The sequence below is a fragment of the Bombus vosnesenskii genome, unplaced genomic scaffold (assembly GCF_011952255.1).
Source record: "Bombus vosnesenskii isolate JDL3184/JDL3185 unplaced genomic scaffold, Bvos_JDL3184-5_v1.1 scf7180000013264, whole genome shotgun sequence".
In the NCBI taxonomy this organism is placed as follows: domain Eukaryota; kingdom Metazoa; phylum Arthropoda; class Insecta; order Hymenoptera; family Apidae; genus Bombus; species Bombus vosnesenskii.
The window spans coordinates 4,818,896-4,840,153 of record NW_022882924.1 but is presented as its reverse complement, the minus strand read 5'-3'; the positions used below and the strand labels follow the sequence as shown (position 1 = coordinate 4,840,153).

Sequence of the window (21,258 nt, the reverse complement as noted above, 5' to 3'; positions counted from 1 at the left end):
AAAGGAACGATCTCAAAGGATACGCATGCATCCGCTATGCACGAGACATGGTGTAACGCTTTACAAAAATGATACATATATTATGCAATTACCGACCATCGTTCTGTGAACTTGTATATACACATACACGTCGAAAGTATGTCGCATTTTCCGTCTCGTATCGCAATAACGCCACGTTGACAATATAGACCTGCACAAGTATTGACCACTAGCCGCTGTCCCTACCCCGATCGAGATAGTCGTTTGAGTGATTTATGCGGCCAGTAGGGTACATTACGCATGCATTTGGTTGCATCTAGACATCGCGGTATCCCTCTGCCAATTACCGCAACGTCCTTGTAGGTCGTAGGTAACGTCATTTAGATACGTGTACGTAAGTAGCGGTTGCAGCCACTTTTGCTTTAACGCGACTGCCACTTTCTCAAATCAGTCCGACTATTAGATCCTTTGCTTGTTAATTAACGGTGAACAATCGAAAGAATAATCGGTTCGCGAACGTTTTCTATACGGTTCGTGCTACGGGGGTCGGACTGTGTCTTGGAAGTAACGGCAAGTAGAAACGAATGTTGCAGGTCGGCCGCAAAAAGGAAACGAATCCTAATTTAACTTTTCTCTCGAGCCATTTCGATGATATAATCTGACCCACTTCCGCGGAGCATCGCGTGGAAAACATACAGCTGGTAAATTAAGTATTAGAATTTTGAATGTTGTCTCTGTATTACTCGACAGAAACCAGAAATTGGTCGCGCGTTATAAGAGAAGCGACTGTTGTACCGTGAAGAACGAGATTGGGTTAGGAGTTTGATTTGGTCCATCCGGCTTGCATCTTTCCCATCGCTTTCGTTTCGTTCTTGCATCCAAACACCACTATTTCCAGGACGAGCGCGCGTTTGTCGGCGTTGTCGTTTCTAAACGAAAGACAGACTCTTATTTTAAAAAACAGTATACATACGTATACGTATACTTATTTCGTAAGTATACCATCGGCTGAATCATTGCCTGATCACTGTATATCGAGGTATCAAGGAGACTTCGAAAATTTATATATAAATATAGATGGTACTGAAGATAATTACATACGATAAATCTCATTACCGACAGATTTATTGTTATTATAATAATCGGACGGCGAGCATCCGCCAATGTAATTAAAAGCTACGGATAATCGCATGTTCGATTACCGATCTATTCGTTTAAACAATCCAACTTCGAATAAGCGTATCAGCGATTACTGAGAATTACCCCTTCGAACGATTGGGATAGGTTACAGTAATGCTAATTACTAATCGAAGTTTACGATTATTCAGAACAATTCCGCGGCTCGATAACGTTAAGTTCCGTCTTGTACACACGCTTAACTGGTTTCTCCGAAAATCGATGGACAAGAGAGCAAATTGCTATTTACTTAAACCGAACCGTGAAAAGGCGCAACGTGGGCGCTATCGCTACCAAACGAACGAAATTTACGATGTAATTTAATCGTTCGAAGGGATTTCCCCTTGATTTGCGTTCCACGACGATTATTACCGAGCATGTTACGACCTCGCAAATTCCGCGTGCATGCTGACATTTCTGTGTACATATCTTTTACTTATCTTCGTTGAGACGACGTTTCTTCTCCCTCCCTCTCTCTTTCTCTCTCTCTCTCGCTCTCCCTCTTCTCGTCACATTCGCGCTTCGTCTGATCGCAACACGTCATTGTCATCGTTAGCACAGGATCATTGTAACCATTAATTAGCCTCGCTGCTTGCGTTTCGAGACTGTCATCGCCGTCGGTGAACTTCGTCCATGCCTGTAACCAAGCAATCTACGTGAGACGACGCTGTATGACGCTCTGTGTAGAAGCAGCTCGAACGAGCTTCGAGTACTCTCTTTCGTGTATCATGTTGTCATTAAAAAATAATCATACAGATGCGTGTGCTTGTCCGTTTGTTATCAGACCCCGTAATATCCCTTTTACCATCGCGGAAACGATCGCGAGCATGCCACGCAAGTACATACCTATACAAATTATCGATATCAACCTGTTTGAAACCGTGTACAGTATGTGACACGTTTGCGTAATATCGAGCACTGTTTGCTTCACTTTCCCAGTATATATATATCCCCGTTTGATATAAGAATCCAAACGAACCCAGGACCGTTTTATAGGACGAGAAATCACGATATTTTTTTCTTCTTTTTTTTTTTTTTGTCCTATCCAACCTGAAAGAACAAATATTTTGATCGAACGAAAATTCCAACGTTTTATGAAATTTCGATTACCAAACCAGTCTAAATATTTATTCATAACGTTTATCAGGACGTTATTTACATCGATGTCGATAATATTAACATGCGCGCGAATATTTATTCCGTATTTGCGGATATTCGAAACTCATTAGACACGTTGAAAATTATGTCGCAGCTGGTAACAAAGTGATGCGTTTTGAAAAATTTCATTGAAACAATGCGATTAATGCCTACTTTATTCGATGACAATTTTCAATTGGTAATTGCTTCGTCCGATTGTCACGATATTTTCCTCGTCAGCAGCGTATTTACATAATAAAACGCATCATTTTGGCAGCATTGCCGCGTCAATACCGGCGCATCGTAATGAACGGCATCAATAAATATCTAATAATAACGTGGAGAACAATGAGCCGATCATAACCCGAAGAATAAAACGGCCCTGTTTCTTTCTACGTACATATCAGAATATTTGCACAAACCGCACCTACATATATTCTATAGTTTATTATTTCCGATTGCTAAGTAATCACCCGTAGCATATACTATCCATAGAGTTTTATTACCCAGGCGCTTACGGTTACGCGCGTATTTACCTTGAATGCGATCAAATTCGCAATCTCTTAACCCATTAAATGTCAATGGCAGATCCAGTGGCCTTTCTTGGAGGAGGAGCGAAATGCGCGCAAGATTTAAAATATGCTTCATTTATATTTCGTAGGGAATTTATGTTTTAATATCTCTATCTGATATTCCAGATCAAATAATTCAATTTACATTAATTATACGCCTAACAAATTTTTCAGAATGTGATAATAGTGATATATTTATATTTTATTATTTTTGAAGGTTAATCACCCTATCGCCCCTCCTCTCGATCCGCCACTGTTAAAAGTCAACGTTGTGTGAACGCAACATTTCACTCGCAATTTTCCCTCTCGTTTTGCTTTCTATCGTTGTGGTTGTGAAAGGAAATTCCATTTGCTTGATATTCTTCTCTTCATCGCAGACCCTACAATATAATGAAATTTTGAAAACGTTGAAGTAGATATTTACACCACTATATATTACCTACCTTTTTCTATGGACTTCTGTAATATACTTTAATACACTTTTTGTATCTTAAGAAAGGATTATATAAGTTTAGTTGTTTTCAATAATGTTGCGTTTTCGCAACTTTTGTGCATTACCTCGCCGCTTGGTCCTTAATGGGTTAAGATCCTTAAGATGAAAATTGTGCAGGGGGAGCAGCTGTTTCTCAAACCAGATCGTTTAGCAACCCTGAAGCCCCATTGCAAGATCGAGAAGCCGCCGCAGTACACGACGTTCAAGCCGAGCTCGAACAACTGAAGAGTTTACTATTTCTATTTTCTATTGATGTACACATTGATCGCACAAACATACACGCGTCCTATGGGGAACCGGAGGCAAACAGGAGAAACGAGAAGAAGATAAAGATGGAGATGGCAGAAGAATCGATAGGACGAGACTGAAAAGTGGCACGCAATCAAAAACAGACAAGATTTACGAATAATTCGCTCTCTACCTCTCCCTCTCTTTTCTTTCCTGTCCTTATTACGTTTGTACGATTCGGCAGGAAAAATATTCGACGCAAAGTGAGATGTTTTGCATCGTCGGTCGATACTTCCAGTCAACGAACTTTTGTTTTGATTTCTCTTTCTTTCTTTCTTTCTTTCTTCTTTTTACGTGACAGATTTCCCTTTCCTGTACACAGATTCGACGAAGAGTACGCTCGAACGAACGAGAACACTGAATACGTGCCATTCGGTCGGTAATGTTGGCGTCGATAAAATTCGAGACTACTGAAGACGCCGATAGGATTGTGACTTTTAACGTTAATCGATAGATTGCATAATGAAAAATCATTTTCGCGCAACTAATACTGCCAATATGTTCTAACAAAGACGATCTCTACGATTTCAGTACCAATCAAAATGAAAACTATATCAAAAGGTATTTATAATGCTTGCGATAATGTTGTTAATAAAGCGGTGATTTTTAACAATTGCTGGTTTTATTAATATTGTGCGAACGTCGAGTCTAACTTACGCTCATGTCTGCGAGTTATCGAACGTTCGAAAAATCACGCAACGTAACGATTCGTTTGAAAACGTTTCTCTTTCCTTCGCATGACTGTTGCCAGTATTATCAAAAGACTTTCAATAAAGGAATTGTGCAAACATCATTTGTCTTCGTTAATTGTAAGCACCGACTAACGATACCTGATTGTTGCGTATTATCGACTAAAGAACAACCGGTCAGGTGATAATCGATCGGTCGATATCGCGTACCTCGAATGACTTAACGTTCAAGGTGGATGTATTTTCGACCAATCGCGGGGATTATTTGAAATTTTTTATTTTATTTAAATTATCTTGACGTACTGGATTAGCGATGTTACTTCTATGGAGACTGTATAATATAAGTAAAAAAGAAAGTGTTAAATGCATCATTGTTATTAAGCAAACGTAAGTAAAATTTATCTGATATAATGATGATTAAGTTGTCCTAGAAAAAATATGCTTTGTTTAGTAACTTGGTAATATGTTTTTGGCGAAGCAATTCGTGTTTAGTTTTACCTCAATTTCATATACAAGAATAACACAATTTGTATTTTAAGAGACGCGAACGATTTCAAATGATCACATGCAATTACGTATACAAGTTGCTACATAGAACAGGAAGCTCGTGGTAAATTTCGAAAGTAGCTAGTTGCAATGTTCTATCACAAGAGGGCAGACAATGGCTCGACCCATGTGAACGAGCTTTTCACATGTTTAGCCGTCCAGTCGTGTGATAAACCTCGTGCTACCGTGTAAAGTGTAAAACACAGGTTAGCGTGTATATCACGGTGCATACTTTAAACACTGATTAAAATCTAACATAACAGTTGCAAAATTCTGGTTGAAATCACAATAAATTTATAATCATGGCGGTACGTGTACAATTTGAAAATAACAACGAAGTTGGGGTGTTTTCCAAGTTAACAAATTCTTATTGTTTGGTAGCAATCGGTGGTTCCGAGAATTTTTACAGGTATCAATAAGAATGAGTCATTATCACTTTATCTTCAATTATACTTAAACTTATGTTGTGCAATACAATAATTTTTTCCAACAACTTGACAATTTCATAACCCTGCATTGTCAACATGCGTTAACATAACACGTATTATGTTTCTATAATTCATAAAACATATTATTGGTAATTACAGTGTATTTGAGGCAGAATTAGCTGAAACTATACCTGTAATTCACGCGTCAGTTGCAGGATGTCGTATAATTGGTCGACTATGCGTAGGTAAGCACGATATGAGGGTTCTAATCTCCAAAGTTTGAAATTAATCTCCGTGTTTGAATAAAAGCTTTAAGCATGAAAAGTAAATTTCAACAGGAAACAAAAATGGGTTATTGGTGCCAAACACAACAACAGATACAGAGCTACAGCATATACGAAATTCCCTGCCAGATAATGTTAAAGTGCAAAGAGTTGAAGAAAGGCTATCTGCTCTGGGCAATGTTATTGCCTGCAATGACCATGTTGCTTTAGTACATCCTGATCTTGATAGGGCAAGTATTATACTAAGGAATAATCTTAATTTCTTTTCTCTAGGAATACTTATCATTGATATTATTTCATAGGAAACAGAAGAAATTTTAACTGATACATTGAATGTAGAAGTATTTAGGCAAACTGTGGCAAGCAATGTTCTTGTAGGTTCGTACTCTGTATTATCGAATCAAGGTGGTTTAGTACATCCAAAAACATGCATACAAGATCAAGATGAATTATCATCTTTGTTGCAAGTACCACTCGCGGTAAGATAATTTCATACATTTAAAAAATAGGACATAAAAGACAAAGAAGTTAAATGTTTAATTACCAAAGTAAAATACCATGTACAGGCAGGCACAGTAAATAGAGGTAGTGATGTTATAGCTGGAGGAATGGTTGTAAATGATTGGGTTGCCTTCTGCGGTATGGATACAACTTCGACAGAACTTTCGGTTATTGAAAGCGTTTTTAAACTTAATGAAGCTGTTCCAACTGCTATTACGTCAACTATGCGTGCGTCACTTATAGAAAGGTAATGTACATTAGGTATTAATGATAACGTTAACCAGATATGATAATATTAACTAATATCTTCTACTTGTTTCAGTATGTCTTAATCAAAGCAAAATATATAAATAATGTTTAACAGTAGACTATGTCAATGCTGCACAAAACAATAAGCATTATGCATTCAACAATACAGCTGCAGTAAATCCACTTTCTGTATAATTCCGACACAAAGTAATTTATAATTGTAGTAAAATTCTATATTAATATTTACACTAAATGTATTATTAAGTTCTTTCATGGACCATCCAAACAACTTTTACCGAATGAAATGTAGTCTATTGAATGGAATGTATCTAAAAAAATATCTCGAAATAAAAAATAAATAATGCTAAATCATCAAATCAGATAGATAGAAAGAAAGTAATACTTACCTTTATTATATTTAATTAAAGAGATGAATTCTTGATATTATGTGTAATAAATTATTTTTCCACCAAACTTCCTTAACTTTGTTAATATTTTTTGTATTGAATTGATGTATGAATTGATAAATATAACTGCATATAAAACGGAAATATTCTATTGAAATATATTTTAATCCTTAATATTCTCTTTGAATACAAACATCTGCGTTAAAAATGTAAATTATTTCGATTATGACCCCAGCTGTCTTACTTAGTAAATGAGCCATTGTCAATAACATTGTGCGGACCAGCCTGCTAATTAAATCTATTACAAATAAAAAGGGGCAGCCTGGATGTTAATAATTTTGATCAACAAGACTAGAGTAATGGTAATTGTTCGGTATGTAACAATTCGGAAGCAGCTGCAGAGTCTGCACACATAACTAATGTAATACCTGCTTGATAAGATGCAGGAATACGAATATGAGTTACACTAGTAGTTCGATTCTTAAGTTGGCGCCTCTGGGTATCGCGTATCATATTTACAACTTGACCTAGTAATAAATGACAAAAGAATAGTGTTCATTGTTTACAATATTGGTTCACAATTAATATAAATATGAAACATACCAAAAACGTTGAGCTTTCGCCACTTTTGATCCATAACAGCAAGTGGTGTTAAATCCGTATTGGGATTCCAATGAGCCAAAACATCATCTCTTCGTACTAGTAAAATGCTAGGACTTACAAGTTGATGCCAGACATACTAAAATTGATAAAAATTTACATGTTATTTAAATAATTAACTTATTTCGTTTATAATCTTACCTGTTCAGGTAAACATTCTAATGGATTAGTTAAATAAATTCCTGCTTGTCCTACACCAAATATCATTTGATGATGCCATGCATCTGGAATATCATATCCTCCTCCACAATGTTGCAAATTCAGCGTTGCTATCGGTACAGCACCTAAAATAAACTAAGATGTTTATACTTTTTCCAAAGCATATTTTATCGATTACGTACCTTTTGATATCCAATAGTGTAACCAATGGGACAATGAAACTTTTCTTTCCGGATAAAATGCAAAAAACTTTGTTATAACTGACCCATTTGTACATAAAGCTATACCACGAGCCAAATCTCCGTGTGTCGATCCAGCTATTGATCGACTGTATAAATATCGCGGTAGTGGCGTACCCAGTTCTCTTTGCCTGGTATTGACACCTTTTATTAATGTTTCTAATGAAAATGGTACATTTAAAGCCAACTACAAAAATCATTATTTAATTAATTAATTGATTCACTGTAAAAATATTGAAATAGCACAAATATTTGATAATAAACATACTAAAGCATTTATCGCAGCAGTAGCACCACATGCAGAAGTTGCTATTTGAGTTACTTGTTTCACTGTAGCTTCTTGTTCGCTCCATAGCATAACCTTTTCAACTATTATAAGGCCATCTAATCGTTCATTAGATAATTCGTTTTCCTAAATGTATATGAATAAACACTTGCATAAATTATTACAGTTGCACGTAATAGATAAAAATATATCAAATTATAATAAGCTGTATTAACTAGATTTGAGTCACCACTCTGATTAAATGCAGCTTGCTTATTGAGCATCAATTTCTTTGCCATCATACGATGATAAAGAGTTGAACTGAGATTCACTCTCCGAGAGCTTAAATTCGAATTTTCTGGAACGGAAGCTGATGAAGATTCAACCCACAATTCAGCATCTGTATCTCTATTGTCACCTGGTGAAATAAGGTCTCCGCTTGTACTATGATATCCATATGATTCTTGAAGAGGACACTTTCTCTTACAATGTATTTTAGTAGTTTCCCATTTTCCTATAGATTAACAATTTAATACACTAATTTAAACAAACTGTATCTTCTCAAAGTATATTAATATAACAAAAGTAAAGTACCTGCTCCACTACTACTAGTACTTGGCATCCATGGTGAAGGATAATTTGGCTGTATGCTTGGTTCAGGAACAGGTGGATTACTGCTGGAACATTGCTGAAGCTCTGCATTATTCACATTTTGTACACTTTGCTTTGGGTTTTGAGATGTTGCTGTAATTCCTTGTTTAGCCACAACTTTACCACTACTTAAATCATTTAATACTGGATCTGGATCTACATTATCTAATGCTATATTCTGTATATCTTCATTTATAGAGGCCATATCACTGTCTCCTGTATCCTATATTAAGAATGTTAAAGTAACTAGTGAGAGAGAATTATGATTTTCTCATCACAATTCAATACCTGTTCACAAGAAGGCCCAGGATCAAAATCCATTTCCAAAAAGTCCATCTCTGGACTTGATCTACCACTATGACATTGTTCATCTTCCTCACGTTCTTCCACTTGTCCTTGATTTATCTCTTCCTTTTGAATTAAATAAACTACATCATCATTTCCTTTGTATATGTAAATACAATAATCTTCTCCATCCGACATATCACCTTCATTTCCAGAACTTGAATCCTTCCTCTCATTCTGTTCTCTTTGTGTATTCTAGTTAACAAACATGTGAATTTATAACATATCATATTATAGCACAATAATAAAACTCACTTTTTGTAATCCACTTGGTCCTGGCACTTCCCTATTCCCATTAATGTTAGGTCTTAAAAAACAACATGTTCCTTGACTTGTTGAACCTATACTACCCCCTATATTATTTAATAGGCTGTTAGATCCATAGGACCTTGATGCCCAGACACTGCCCATTTCAGGACTAGAATCTGAACTACATGACACTTTTGATGGACACTTTTCAATTCCAGAGATATAATCTACATTATTTTTCATATCAATATCCTCGTTTGGTTTAGCTGTTGATATATTTGGCTGTATTGCAGATGAAACTGGTGCTGAATTATTTAAATATAAAGTAGCACTGGATGTAGCGCCAGTATTAAAAGATCCTGATATACAATGATTCACATGTGTGTTATTTTGACTGGAAGATAAATTTATATGCATTGGAGGCTTAGGCAAGTTCAAAGCGCTCGTACTCATTACAGTCTTATGCTTCAATTGACTTGTAACAGCAGTATTCATAGTTTGAGATTTAATATTGTTGGTATTTAAAAACATGGAAGATACACTTGCATTCAATATATCTTGACTTGTATCTTGGTCCATACTATTGGTAAAACTACATGTATTACTTTGCATAGATCTTGTACCATTAGTAAATGCAATCGAAGCTTTTGAAGACAAATGATTCTTGGCACTATTGTCTCCTAATTTATTACTTAATTTTGCTTGATCTCCATTTAATTTACTTTCAAGTTGTATAACTTTAGATGATTTAGTCGGCTGTTCAATTGATTGATTACCATTTTTTTTTAAACTTTCTTCTAATCTTGTTTCATTTTTCTTCTGACTGTTACTTGCACCTTCTTCAGAACTCATATTATTTTTATGATGATAGCAGCAAATTATCTATTAAAAAGTGGACTAAAATTAGTTTGCTTACTTACTTTAAATTATGAATATATCACATAGAAATATTACTAATTATAAATTATTTTTTTAGTTAATGTATAGTTGTAAAATTTTATTAAATAGAACTGTTATAACTGTCTTATAATACTGTACATCACAAAAATGTGTTAGTGAATACTATTTACCTTCGAATTATTTTCTATTAATATTACGATTATATAGAGTTTACAATTACTTTCTTTCCAAGCAAGTCTAGATTACAAAATGTTAATCGTGTCAGTCTTTGATGCACAAAATTGTCAACAAATAAAAGATTTGTTTGCTTCTACAGGTATGCTGTTCTGTCAAGTGAAAAGAATGAAAAGCCTCACTAATATTTTCTCTCGTATTAGTTCCGGAAGTCAGCTGATTAGTAGAAACAAATGCAGCTACACACAAGTTTATTATTTTTGCACGTTTCTTTACGAAAAAGCTATCTATTCGTTTATAGCATTAGATAGTAATTCACATTGGTTTTATTGATACGAACACAAATGACTTTAAGAGAAAATTCTCTTGTCTTGTCTTCACATTAATAAAATAATCAAGTTTTCAATATTTACAGAATATTATCATACGCGTTACAAGTTACGATATGTTAGATGATTTGCCTGAAAAGAAATATTATATAGAGTCTCTTTTAAATCAGAATTCGTTAGAAATACGCAATACAAATAATCTACTCTTGGAGGTCAAGGAAAATATCAGCCAATCGTAAAGGTTCATATGTCTATTTGTACATTTAATAGTAAATAAAATTGTTCTAATAATAGAAAATAATTAATGTAATTTATATATAAGTACTTAAATGTTATAACAAAACAATGTCCAAATTGATAATAGGTCCTATGCAAAAATCTGTTACAAACTGATACGCTTTTCACATTTAAGATATATTTACGAAATATTATCTAGGAATTTAGATAATGTCAAAAGAACGAATGTGTGCAAAAAGTCCAAGATCATTAGTTTTTAGATCACAATGCTTTGTTTTGATTAAGAGCAAATTCAATCATTTTTTATAACTAATTCTAAGATTGGTTTTTAATTATCAGGAAGAGTAAAATTTTATTCAGATTTCGAACGGGCTACTAGAATGAACAGAATTATGATTTTCTATACATAAATAAGTAAAAAATTATCGAATTTGTGTATACGTGGAGCATTGGTTTGATTAATTAAATAGTATTCATAATGAATGTTGTTCGTATTAATTCGAGAAATGTGATTTTTATTCTTCTGGCAATTTTCTCGACTACTGCCAAGCAGGCTCATATGGGTTATGATCATGGTAATTATAGTTCGCTTAAGTGTTTGTACAAATTATTTCTGAAGATACTTACAACTAACAATTTTGATCACAGAGAGTGCAATCAAATATGCACAGAAAGAAGCTAATGTAAACTCAACACCAGCTTACACTAGTACAAAGGTAATATAAAATTTACTACTGCTATTTTAATAACAAGAAATTGTCTAAATAATTATAATGTTGATAGGAAGAAATTTTAAGATTATGTCCAAATGGCATTGCTTGTTCAGAATTAAGTGGAGATTGTTTAAAATGTGATTTAAATCCCAATTGCGTATATGGTGCTGTATATGTAGCTAATTGTTCTGTTTTAGAGAATATTGATTGTGTTGTAAGTAACAAGATAATATTGTTTATCTTACATTAGTATCTGATATGTATTTATACTGATTAACATATGAAACTTCAAGGGTGAACAGTTCTTTCAAAAGAAGTATATATGTCGTTACTGCTATCAAACAGACCATTGGGAGCACGAATGTCAACATAAGAATTCATGCAGCTCTATAGCTTCTCCACGACAGTATTATAGGACAAATTGTACAGTAAAAGATGATATATTATGTCTTGGAAGGCGTAGGTTTATGAAAAATTTATTATGCAATTGGACTGTGGGATATCGTTGGTCTGTTGCTTTATTCTTGAGCATTACTTTAGGAGGTTTTGGTGCCGATCGGTATGTTATATTTAGTACATTAAATGTTGACTAAAAATGCTTCTTATTTTGAACACGTGTTGCAGATTTTATTTAGGTCATTGGCAAGAAGGTATTGGTAAATTGTTTAGTTTTGGAGGACTTGGAGTATGGACATTAATTGATGTGATGCTTATATCTATGAGATATTTAGGTCCAGCAGATGGATCATTATATGTTTAAATAGATGTAATAATAAGTATATTGTATATAGAAATAGTGAAATTTATAATTTTATAAGTTATAGATTTAAGTAATTGGATTTTATTGGTTACTCAATCAGTATCTAGAAGAAGTGGAATTTTTACCTATCACTTTCAAAAGAACTGAATTATTATGTGATATATACATGAAACATTAAATAGAAGCCTTTCATAAGCATAGAAAAAATTATGGTATTGTCTAATTTGTATAATCTTCTGGATAATTGATATAATTTCAAAATTATTAATGTACACTTTAACTTGTGCAATAAAACGGTATTTTATTGTATTGTTTTCAGTGTTTTATAATTGATATTACTTATTACATGTATAACTTCTAATTTCATTCATTCCGCAACTATAGAGGTGGGGGGAATCTTCAACAACCTCTAGCGGAGTCGTTCAAAAAATCCGTGCGAATTTAGTCAGTTCGAGGAACTAATACCGCTTTGGGTGTCTGTGAATCGCGAATGAGGAGAAGGCGAATATTTAACAATGTATGTACATAACAAAATAAATAAAAAGCTATACTTTTTAAATATGTTATAAAGTTTTTATCTTATAAATTTAGTATAACATCGAATACTTTGGATTGTAACATAACCTCAATGTAAAATGTCTAAACACAGGAAGGACAAAAGTTTGTCGAAACTTGATAGCATGGCAGATGTCCGCGATATATTAGACATCGAGGTACCTACCACAAGTGAGCTCACGAAGGAATCAATTATAGGTAGTGACAAGAAAAATCGTAAAAAATATGAATACAAAGTGCCGAAGAGACCGGAGGGCATGCATCGTGAAGTCTTTGCATTGCTCTGTAAAGATAATACCGACGTACCTCCGCTATTTCCAACGGATACCGCAAAGGGATATAAACAAGTTAGAGCTAAACTTGGTATGAAAAAAGTGAGACCATGGAAGTGGACACCGTTTACTAATCCCGCTAGGACAGATGGTGCTGTTTTTCACCATTGGAGACGAGTTGCAGATGCTGGAAAGGAATATCCTTTTGCTAAATTTAATAAAAAGGTTCCTATTCCAACATATACTAATGCAGAATATGTTCAACATTTGGTTACAAATGGTTGGACAAGGGCAGAAACCGATCACTTGTTTGATTTGTGTAGGAGGTTCGATCTAAGGTTTATCATAATCAAAGACAGGTGGGATTGTACAAAGTTCCCTACAAGATCCGTAGAGGACTTAAAAGAAAGGCAAGTAAACATTGTATACTTTATAATTTCTATCTATAGATTTGTATAATCGTTTAGGTATTATCAAGTGTGTGCAGCTTTAACAAGGACAAAGTCTCACAATGACAAGGTTTATGTGTTTGATGCTGAACACGAAAAACGCAGGAAAGAACAGTTAAAAAAATTGTTTGAAAGGACACCGGAACAAGTAGAAGAGGAACAAATGCTATTATCTGAGTTGAGAAAAATCGAACAAAGGAAGAAGGAAAGGGATAGAAAGACTCAAGATTTGCAAAAATTAATAACAGCTGCTGATCACCAAGCTGATCCAAGGAAGAATGAAAGAAAACCTGCAAAGAAGAGCGGAGCTTCTGCTCGAAGTAGACCAAACAAAGCTGATACCTCTCATGTAAATATTTTGTCAATGATCTTAACTGTGTTTATACATAAAGATGTATTATGAATAATTTTAAATTTTTAGACAGTAGAATCCGCTGGAATTAAGTTTCCAGATTTCAAAAATAGCGGTGTTTCCCTCCGTTCTCAGCGAATAAAATTGCCGAGTAGCTTAGGTCAAAAGAAAATGAAGGGTATCGAACAAATGCTTAATGAACTTCGTATAGGTATCTTTAAATCCAATTTATTTATTGTTTCATTTTTTTCTTCCTTTTTATATTTTACTTTAATAATACGGTTATATTTCAGAGTTAAATCCACCACCCACGGAGCAAATATGTCAACAATTTAACGAATTAAGGAGCGATATCGTTTTACACTATGAACTTCGAAGCGCGTTATCGACGTGCGATTACGAGTTGCAATCATTGAGGCACCAATACGAAGCTTTAGCACCAGGGAAGGTACATTATTTAAATAAGGAATCTCAATTGTTCCAAGAAATAACATTACGTTAAATTTTCAGACATTAACGATACCACCTGCCTTGTTACCGAAAAGCGAGCCGGAAGTTAAAGCAGACATAATAGATGTGGTGGGTTCACCCAGTATGCCATCTGTTACTCACTAATTTCTATAATAGCTTAGAAAGATGAAAACTGTAAATAATTTCTTGTACGTTGAAATGCGATATTCAAATTATCGAGTACGCTTAATTGATGTTTCTCTCTTTGTATTATTTCTTTTTACTCTTTATTAGAAACGATTAAAAGTAATTTAAGAGAAATGGCAAAATTGAATTATCTTCCTCTTCCATAATGTCATCACCATAAAATGTATCGAACGAAGAATGAAATAACTGGAACAAGGCGTTAATTACTTATATATCTGTGTATTTTATATTGTCGACAAAAAGTAACAATGTACGGTCAAACCGTATAATTTATCTACAACAATCTACAATAGATTACAATATGTTATCTTGTTTTTGTTGAGGGTTAGAGGGAGGCAGGAATATTAGAATAACGGGAACTGGGTTTTTTTTTGGAAGGAACGGGAAATCGGGTTAAAAGTGTGGAGGAAAGATGGTCGATGCAGGCCTTTCTTCGTTCGTGCTCCGTTAATCGCGATACAGTTGACTGTTTTAATTCTATATTAAATTACTCGATAGCTCTAGCCGTACTTGGTACGGAATAATGCATATATATCTGATTCTTAATGATCGATAACCCACCGCCCGACTTTTCCATCTACGCCGTGCCGTGAGGACTCTCTCGGTCAAAGTTAAGTATAAGGAAAAACTGGTCACAACGCTGGCTAACATCGTTGACCCGCATATCCGATTCATTGTTCGCGGATCGTGCATCCTCTCGTCTCTTTTTCAACTTCTTATGCCATATGCTGACGTTTCGATCGCAATTATCCCGATAGCACGATATTTTTTAATTTTTAAGACTAATACTTTAGGACGAAAAAATAAAAATATCCAAGAAAATATCTTAGACTGGAATGTCATACTCGATTAGCTCTATTAAACAAAATAATGGAATACTTTTTCTAGTTCTTCATCGTCCAATTTGTAAATGGAAAAAACCTGAAACACGAATCGTAGATAGATACAAAGTACAAAGTGTTAAATATTTTTCAATAAGCAAGGGAAGTGATATAATCGTAGCGATGGAACAAGAGAAAGCAACTTTAAGAACTTGAAAAGTGATTTCAAAGGAACTTTCCTAAAGATATGTATGTACATTCTACATGCACCTTTGCGTGATGGCATTCTCTAGAGAAATACATACATACTTTTATAGGCTGACGTCTCAAACGAACAGAATAACGAAACATCGAGTATGCATTTCGGTAATCGTTTCGTCTTTGAACGCAAAATGAGACAACTAACATACTCTAACTTTTTGTAATTTCATTTTAAACGAAAAAATCTTTAATTTCAAGAGGGTGGCAACGAAACGGAATGATGAACGATTGAACGCGTCAACCTATCCCGATGGCATCTTCAATCGCATTTTCATTTTCTCATATTTCGGCCGGTTTGTTAATCGACTTGTAGATTTTTCTGTTGTGACGAGAAAAGCACGATCATTGGCTGTGGCATAGTAAGTGGGTCGGCTGGAAAGAGGGGAAAAAAGTTGAGCCACGAATAAAGGAACACCGCGGCTGGCAAAACACGCGTAATACGTGTCTATATGTATATACACACTGATATACATGTATACATATATACACATATCTGTAGCAATAATAGTAATAATTATAATAATCGTAGTGATAATAATAATAACAATAATAATGAATACGAACAACTTGTAATGTACAGAGTATATGCGTACATTCCTCAACGAAAGTTCCCTTCGCCTTTTCTCTCGTGTCACGTATTCCTTTCTTCCTTTCCTCTTTTCTCTATATTTTCTCTGCTTCTTTCTTTTCTTTTCTTTCTTTCTTTCTTTCTTTCTTTCTTTTTTTCCGACACAACACGGAATCGTCTACAGGATTATTGATTCGACAACGTTCGAGCGATCCTGCAACTGACCGGAGAAGAGATTTGTCTCGTTATTATCTTTTTTTTTTCTTTTTTGAGTTACTTTTGCTGCTTCGTTTTTTTTTTCTTTTTTTTTGCTTCTTATAACATGTAACATGAGAAATCGTATCTTATTCGTTAAAGACATTCCCTACACAACACGGCTACGGTAATGCGTCATGGATATGTGCGCAAGTGCGTGTGAAGTAGAATGGAGGGAGACACAGAAAGACAGGAAGAGAAAGGATGAAGGGAAGGGGGAGAAGGGATAGATGGATGGATAGATGGATGGATGGATGGATGGACAGATGAGGGTGAAGGGGCAGAGAGGGGGATAGATGGATGTGAGAGTTGAGGAAGGAGAGAGAGGCTGCAGAGGAGGGTGGTTGGTTGGGCAGGAGGTGGGAATCGGGTGGATTCGGGGTTGTCGAGTGTCCGCACGTACGCGCGCGTACGCACGTGCGCACATAGGCACACGTTCTTTAAAGTTTATATGTATAGACTTCTGTATATAATGTTAATCATTGATTTTTTTGTTTTCTTCTGTTGGTTGTTGGTTGCTTTCAAGTAAGCAGCTTTCTCGAGTATGTATATATATACACATAGGTATATGTACAATACATATATATGTGAATATATATATAGTTGCTATTACGTAATAATAACATGTACGCTCGTCAATTGCATCAAATTTTCTCCTCTCTTTTTCTCTCGTCTCATTCGCATCTCTTTCTCTCCTTTCTTTCTTTCTTTCTTTCTCTTTCTCTAACACACACTCGTACATCGTTCATACGCGTTTACTCTCAGTTCCATTACACTCTCGCACTCGTTCTCCCTCTCATTCGCTTCGGCTTGCCTATAATTTCCTACCTGTATTGTATATAACTACAACGCTATGGTAGACAACAACAAGTAATATTATCCTAAACTTGTTTTCACTTGTTTTCTCTACATCGTATTCGTATATGCCGTAAAAATGTTGTATATAATGATATTAATATTGTTTACATATTCTGTTTTATTGCACGCGTTGTCGGTCGCGATAGCACCGACACGTCGAACGAAAGTCGAGCATCCGATCGATCGTTGATTCGGCCGATCACCAATTTTCGTTAACGATCACCGCACGACGTTTAATTAAAATCCCCCGGCGAACTGTAACAGACTCCAAGATTTCGATATTTCGAATAAAAGAACAAATCGTGCAATTTCGATTGTAATCGACGAGATAACGTGAAATATGTTTTTACGATCGAACAAGACAGAAGAAAGGAAAACGTTGTAATCGGCTACGTTCAATTACCGATCCTGAATGTTCGTTCGCTATCGGTTCTACCGCGACATTTCTCTTTAACATCAGCCTGTTGTATTTTCATTTATTTATTTATCTTCCTGCGAGATATTCACTGTACTGATTTTTTTTCCTTTTTTTCTTTTTTTTTTATCTTGCATGTAATATCCTCGTTAACGTTCAACTCGCACGCGATCAGCGATTTCTCTAGATATAAGCCGAAAATCATCCTGCGTGAGGTGTAAATAATATGGTCGTTGGTGCAGCATTTGTCTTGTCTCCGTTGAGAATACTCTCGTACCGGTATCCGTACGAAATTACATCGTGACTGAGACAAACGAAAAGCGTGGTCGTCTATCGAGAAGATCGATTTGCCGTTTACATATTTGACAGGTATCACAAAAATCGTCAAATCGAACGCTTATCGAGACCTCGTTGTTTCCCGATCAAATTGCACGTGCACGCTGCAATCCGTAGTAAAATTCATATTTATATTTATACATATGTGTATATTTGTGTATGTGTGGTGTGTTGTACGTGTACGCCTGTGTATATGTGAAAGTGTATATAATATATATATATATACATATACATACATATATATGCTTGTGTGCGTGTGTATGTGTATATATATACACGTATATATAGATACATCTACATATACATATACATGTATATATACGTACTAGGCTGGTTTCGTCTAATCGCACGTATCCTAAATATCCGCGAAAAACAGAAAATCGACCTTTGTACGTTCCAATTTAACCCTAGTACTGTCGTCATTCTCCAACTCCACGCTTTTCCTTTAGAAAAATTTCTTTTCCTTCTAATTCTCTACGTCGTCGTTTGTACGATAAAAACAATAGATAAACGTTGATATAACAATCGGTGAATAAGTAATTTAACAATGTAGCTTTGAAATTATTCTACGGTCGTGTCGCTAGAACGATAGTTTCGTAAAAATATTCTGTTTACCACCCATAGATCGAGTAACGGAGAAATAAGTTTAGATCGTTGATCTAACGGCCCTTCTGTTCCCGAAGCGCAGAGTATCGCGACACGATCTTTTCATCTACTCGCATCGTATCGGGAAAGCGATCAAGATCCACTCACCGATGTAAAAGGTGTGTAATTTGGAAGGGAACGATCGCGGGGATATATGGCGCGCGTGGAGCGAATACTCAAGGGCAGAGAAAGGGTTAAGAGAAGAGCGACAATTATCAAATATATCCGTACGCACGAGCGAAAGAAAGCGTTGCCGTAATAAAATCATCCTATCCTCGGACTCTCTCATCCCGACGTATACAACGTTAGACCTTTACATATTTATATGCGCCTTTATGTATATAAGTATGTAGATAATATATGTATATAATGTATAATAGTATAATTATTTATAATATTTTGTTACTTTATCCATTTTCATCTAAGATTCTGCGGTAACCTAGGTTTCTCTCGTCATCCGTTTACCTCGTAAAATTCGAAGTACTTTTTCTCAATTACGTCGTATCCAGTACGTCTACTACTGCGGCGATGGACGGGGGTAAAACCCTATGTAATGCGACGAATTCAACAACGACAATCATAAAATATATATATGTATATACGTATATATATATGTAAATATATGTATATATATATATATACGTGTGCTTTGTATATAACATACGTGAAAAGAAAAATCGGAACGAACGATATCACACGTATATGTATATATTTATATATATGTGTGTGTGTCGTGCGTACACGCGCACGCGCGCGCGCACGTTGCAAGCGAGCACCTGTATTGTTGCGTGTAACTAATCGTAAGAGAACGTATAGCGTACGCCGAAGATCGATAATTAACTGGCATCTTTCACGCGTGCAACTTTCGCACGCGCGCACACACGTCTTATAGTATACCTAGTGCGATGTGCGTGTGTGGGTGTGTGCGCGCGCCCGCGCCCGCCACTGCGTGTCCAACAACGATCTGCAATCTGCATGCGATCGAATCGTTCGACAGGCTGGATCACCACCCGAAAACAGTATATGTATATATAATATCTATATGTATATACATATAGATGTGTACCTATATGTGTATACGATATATATACTATATGTACTGTATATATATATATACTATATATATACATATAATACGTATTTAATAATATAATCTTTAATCATATATAGAAACTTTGTAACACCTTTATCCTTTTCCTTTTTTTCTTTTTTAACTTTTCCCTAAGTATCTTACAATATAAGTATCTAATAATATCGCTAAGTATTTAGTTACTTTATTAAATCGTCAGCGTCTCCTTCTCTTTGATATGTGCGTTCGCGCCTTGTCATTGCCAAGAGAATGTATTTTTAAGCCTTTGTAAGCGGAATTTCTGTTCTCTTCTGTTCGGTTTTCTTCCACAACCCCTCCCCTCTCCTCCCCACCTTCTGTCCATCACTCTCTTTCACTCACTCACACCCCTATCTACATACATTCAAGCTCACAATTATTTTTCTCGTTCTCTCGTGCGTTCTGGTACGCGCTCGCGCTCTTACTCCCGATCCTTCTCTTCCTCATTTTCTCCCCGTCTCCTTTCCTTCTTTTAAATAAACCATATAACGACAATTAAAGCTACGTTATCGGAATGGAAAACAATATTTTCGATACGATCGTACGTCATACAGAGGGAAAGAAGTTTGTCCTCTCGTATCGCGAAGGATGCAAACCGTTCGACAGGTTTACGGTCATTCGGCTCTATCGTCACGGCATTGCGTTTTGCTCGAAAGTGTTTCGCGTGTCACGTCCGAATTCCCTCGATTCACATTGGTACTCCGTTTGTGTTATTTGACGAAGAGCGACTGTCCCCGTCTCGTTATTTGCGGATGCTCGAAGAATCGCGACACGAGAATAGAATAAAAATTTCTCGAACGAACGACCCTGATCCCGTGATACGAATTACACAACGGTTGTGTAAAGAATCAACCAACGGAGTTTGACGCGCGCATATTTTTTTTCTTTTTTTATCGCTGTCGTATTTAGAATACAATAACGAAAAGAGACGAGAGCGAAAGGAAAAAGAAAAAGAAATTAGGGCAACCGCGATGACGATCGCGTTGAAAAGAAAGTGGGTCGTAAAATATACTTCGATAAGATCCTTCCTTCCTCGTTCTCCTGTTTCCATCGGTCGAACAAAAGGAACCTTTTCCATCGGCTTAGATCTACATGCGTCCCGAACACGGCGAAAGAAAACGAAGGAATTTACTCTTGAACCATGAACACAATTCGCAACACACGGTTTCGGTCAACACTGGCACCGGTAGCATTCGTGTACCGACGTCTTCGACAACGCAAGATTCGACTTGAACGATCGCTCTTACATACGCGTATTTGTTTCTTTTTTTGTTCC

General features: G+C 35.6%; 5 protein-coding genes and 1 long non-coding RNA gene across 9 annotated transcripts in view; 4 read left to right on the top strand and 2 right to left on the bottom strand.

Moving 5' to 3' along the window:
* LOC117239704 (hemicentin-1-like) overlaps positions 1–4,438 on the top strand; it is a 102,291-nt gene extending 97,853 nt beyond the window's left edge. Inside the window, exon 13 of the mRNA XM_033505498.1 lies at positions 3,475–4,438. Within this exon, the coding sequence (XP_033361389.1) occupies positions 3,475–3,582 (108 nt within the window). The 3' untranslated portion in view covers positions 3,583–4,438. The remainder of the gene's footprint in view (positions 1–3,474) is intronic.
* A 585-nt stretch (positions 4,439–5,023) lies between these two features.
* On the top strand, positions 5,024–6,588 carry LOC117239759 (eukaryotic translation initiation factor 6). The gene is made up of 6 exons (XM_033505582.1): positions 5,024–5,289; positions 5,468–5,553; positions 5,647–5,822; positions 5,895–6,071; positions 6,159–6,340; positions 6,416–6,588. The coding sequence occupies exons 1-6, from the start codon at positions 5,183–5,185 to the stop codon at positions 6,423–6,425; spliced, it is 738 nt and encodes a 245-aa protein (XP_033361473.1). The 5' UTR covers positions 5,024–5,182; the 3' UTR covers positions 6,426–6,588.
* Positions 6,589–6,882: 294 nt separating this feature from the next.
* LOC117239685 lies at positions 6,883–10,924 on the bottom strand. Of its 3 annotated transcripts, none has more exons than XM_033505461.1 (10): positions 10,805–10,924; positions 9,324–10,199; positions 9,012–9,263; positions 8,667–8,946; positions 8,309–8,586; positions 8,076–8,219; positions 7,751–7,994; positions 7,551–7,693; positions 7,353–7,488; positions 6,883–7,276 (listed from the first exon to the last, which is right to left on the bottom strand). In XM_033505461.1, exons 2-10 carry the CDS (start codon positions 10,167–10,169, stop codon positions 7,101–7,103), a joined length of 2,499 nt encoding a protein of 832 aa, XP_033361352.1. In that variant the 5' UTR covers positions 10,170–10,199; positions 10,805–10,924; the 3' UTR covers positions 6,883–7,100. The 3 variants fall into 3 exon arrangements, with proteins under 3 accessions (XP_033361352.1, XP_033361343.1, XP_033361334.1); XM_033505452.1 differs by having other exon boundaries at positions 10,732–10,864; XM_033505443.1 differs by lacking the exon at positions 10,805–10,924 and adding an exon at positions 10,388–10,564.
* Positions 10,837–12,894, top strand: LOC117239766 (TM2 domain-containing protein almondex). 2 transcript variants are annotated; one of them, XM_033505588.1, is made up of 6 exons: positions 10,837–10,961; positions 11,297–11,532; positions 11,606–11,673; positions 11,741–11,884; positions 11,964–12,229; positions 12,295–12,744. In XM_033505588.1, the coding sequence occupies exons 2-6, from the start codon at positions 11,436–11,438 to the stop codon at positions 12,428–12,430; spliced, it is 711 nt and encodes a 236-aa protein (XP_033361479.1). In that variant the 5' UTR covers positions 10,837–10,961; positions 11,297–11,435; the 3' UTR covers positions 12,431–12,744. The 2 variants fall into 2 exon arrangements, with proteins under 2 accessions (XP_033361479.1, XP_033361484.1); XM_033505593.1 differs by lacking the exon at positions 10,837–10,961 and adding an exon at positions 12,815–12,894 and having other exon boundaries at positions 11,010–11,532; positions 12,295–12,436.
* On the top strand, positions 12,821–14,701 carry LOC117239748 (DNA methyltransferase 1-associated protein 1). The gene is made up of 6 exons (XM_033505574.1): positions 12,821–12,947; positions 13,080–13,667; positions 13,725–14,055; positions 14,128–14,269; positions 14,352–14,506; positions 14,569–14,701. Coding segments are annotated over exons 1-6 (1,323 nt in total). The 5' UTR covers positions 12,821–12,945; the 3' UTR covers positions 14,674–14,701.
* Positions 14,702–14,918: 217 nt separating this feature from the next.
* LOC117239863 lies at positions 14,919–18,456 on the bottom strand. The gene is made up of 2 exons (XR_004494554.1): positions 16,391–18,456; positions 14,919–16,169 (listed from the first exon to the last, which is right to left on the bottom strand). It is a non-coding gene; the product is annotated as an uncharacterized LOC117239863 (long non-coding RNA).
* Between the last annotated feature and the right edge of the window lie 2,802 nt (positions 18,457–21,258).

Bases quoted from the DNA above. Each gene is read 5' to 3' on its own strand.
- LOC117239759 (XM_033505582.1), top strand. From the start codon at position 5,183: ATGGCGGTACGTGTACAATTTGAAAATAACAACGAAGTTGGGGTGTTT. The intron at 5,554-5,646 runs GTAAGCACGATA...AAATTTCAACAG, and splicing joins AATTGGTCGACTATGCGTAG to GAAACAAAAATGGGTTATTG. The intron at 6,072-6,158 runs GTAAGATAATTT...TACCATGTACAG, and splicing joins TGTTGCAAGTACCACTCGCG to GCAGGCACAGTAAATAGAGG.
- LOC117239766 (XM_033505593.1), top strand. From the start codon at position 11,436: ATGAATGTTGTTCGTATTAATTCGAGAAATGTGATTTTTATTCTTCTG. The intron at 11,533-11,605 runs GTAATTATAGTT...TTTTGATCACAG, and splicing joins TCATATGGGTTATGATCATG to AGAGTGCAATCAAATATGCA. The intron at 11,885-11,963 runs GTAAGTAACAAG...TGAAACTTCAAG, and splicing joins TAGAGAATATTGATTGTGTT to GGTGAACAGTTCTTTCAAAA.
- LOC117239685 (XM_033505461.1), bottom strand. From the start codon at position 10,169: ATGAGTTCTGAAGAAGGTGCAAGTAACAGTCAGAAGAAAAATGAAACA. The intron at 9,264-9,323 runs GTGAGTTTTATT...TTTGTTAACTAG, and splicing joins GACCAAGTGGATTACAAAAA to AATACACAAAGAGAACAGAA. The intron at 8,587-8,666 runs GTACTTTACTTT...GTTAATCTATAG, and splicing joins TACTAGTAGTAGTGGAGCAG to GAAAATGGGAAACTACTAAA.
- LOC117239748 (XM_033505574.1), top strand. The intron at 14,056-14,127 runs GTAAATATTTTG...TTAAATTTTTAG, and splicing joins ACAAAGCTGATACCTCTCAT to ACAGTAGAATCCGCTGGAAT. The intron at 14,507-14,568 runs GTACATTATTTA...TTAAATTTTCAG, and splicing joins AAGCTTTAGCACCAGGGAAG to ACATTAACGATACCACCTGC.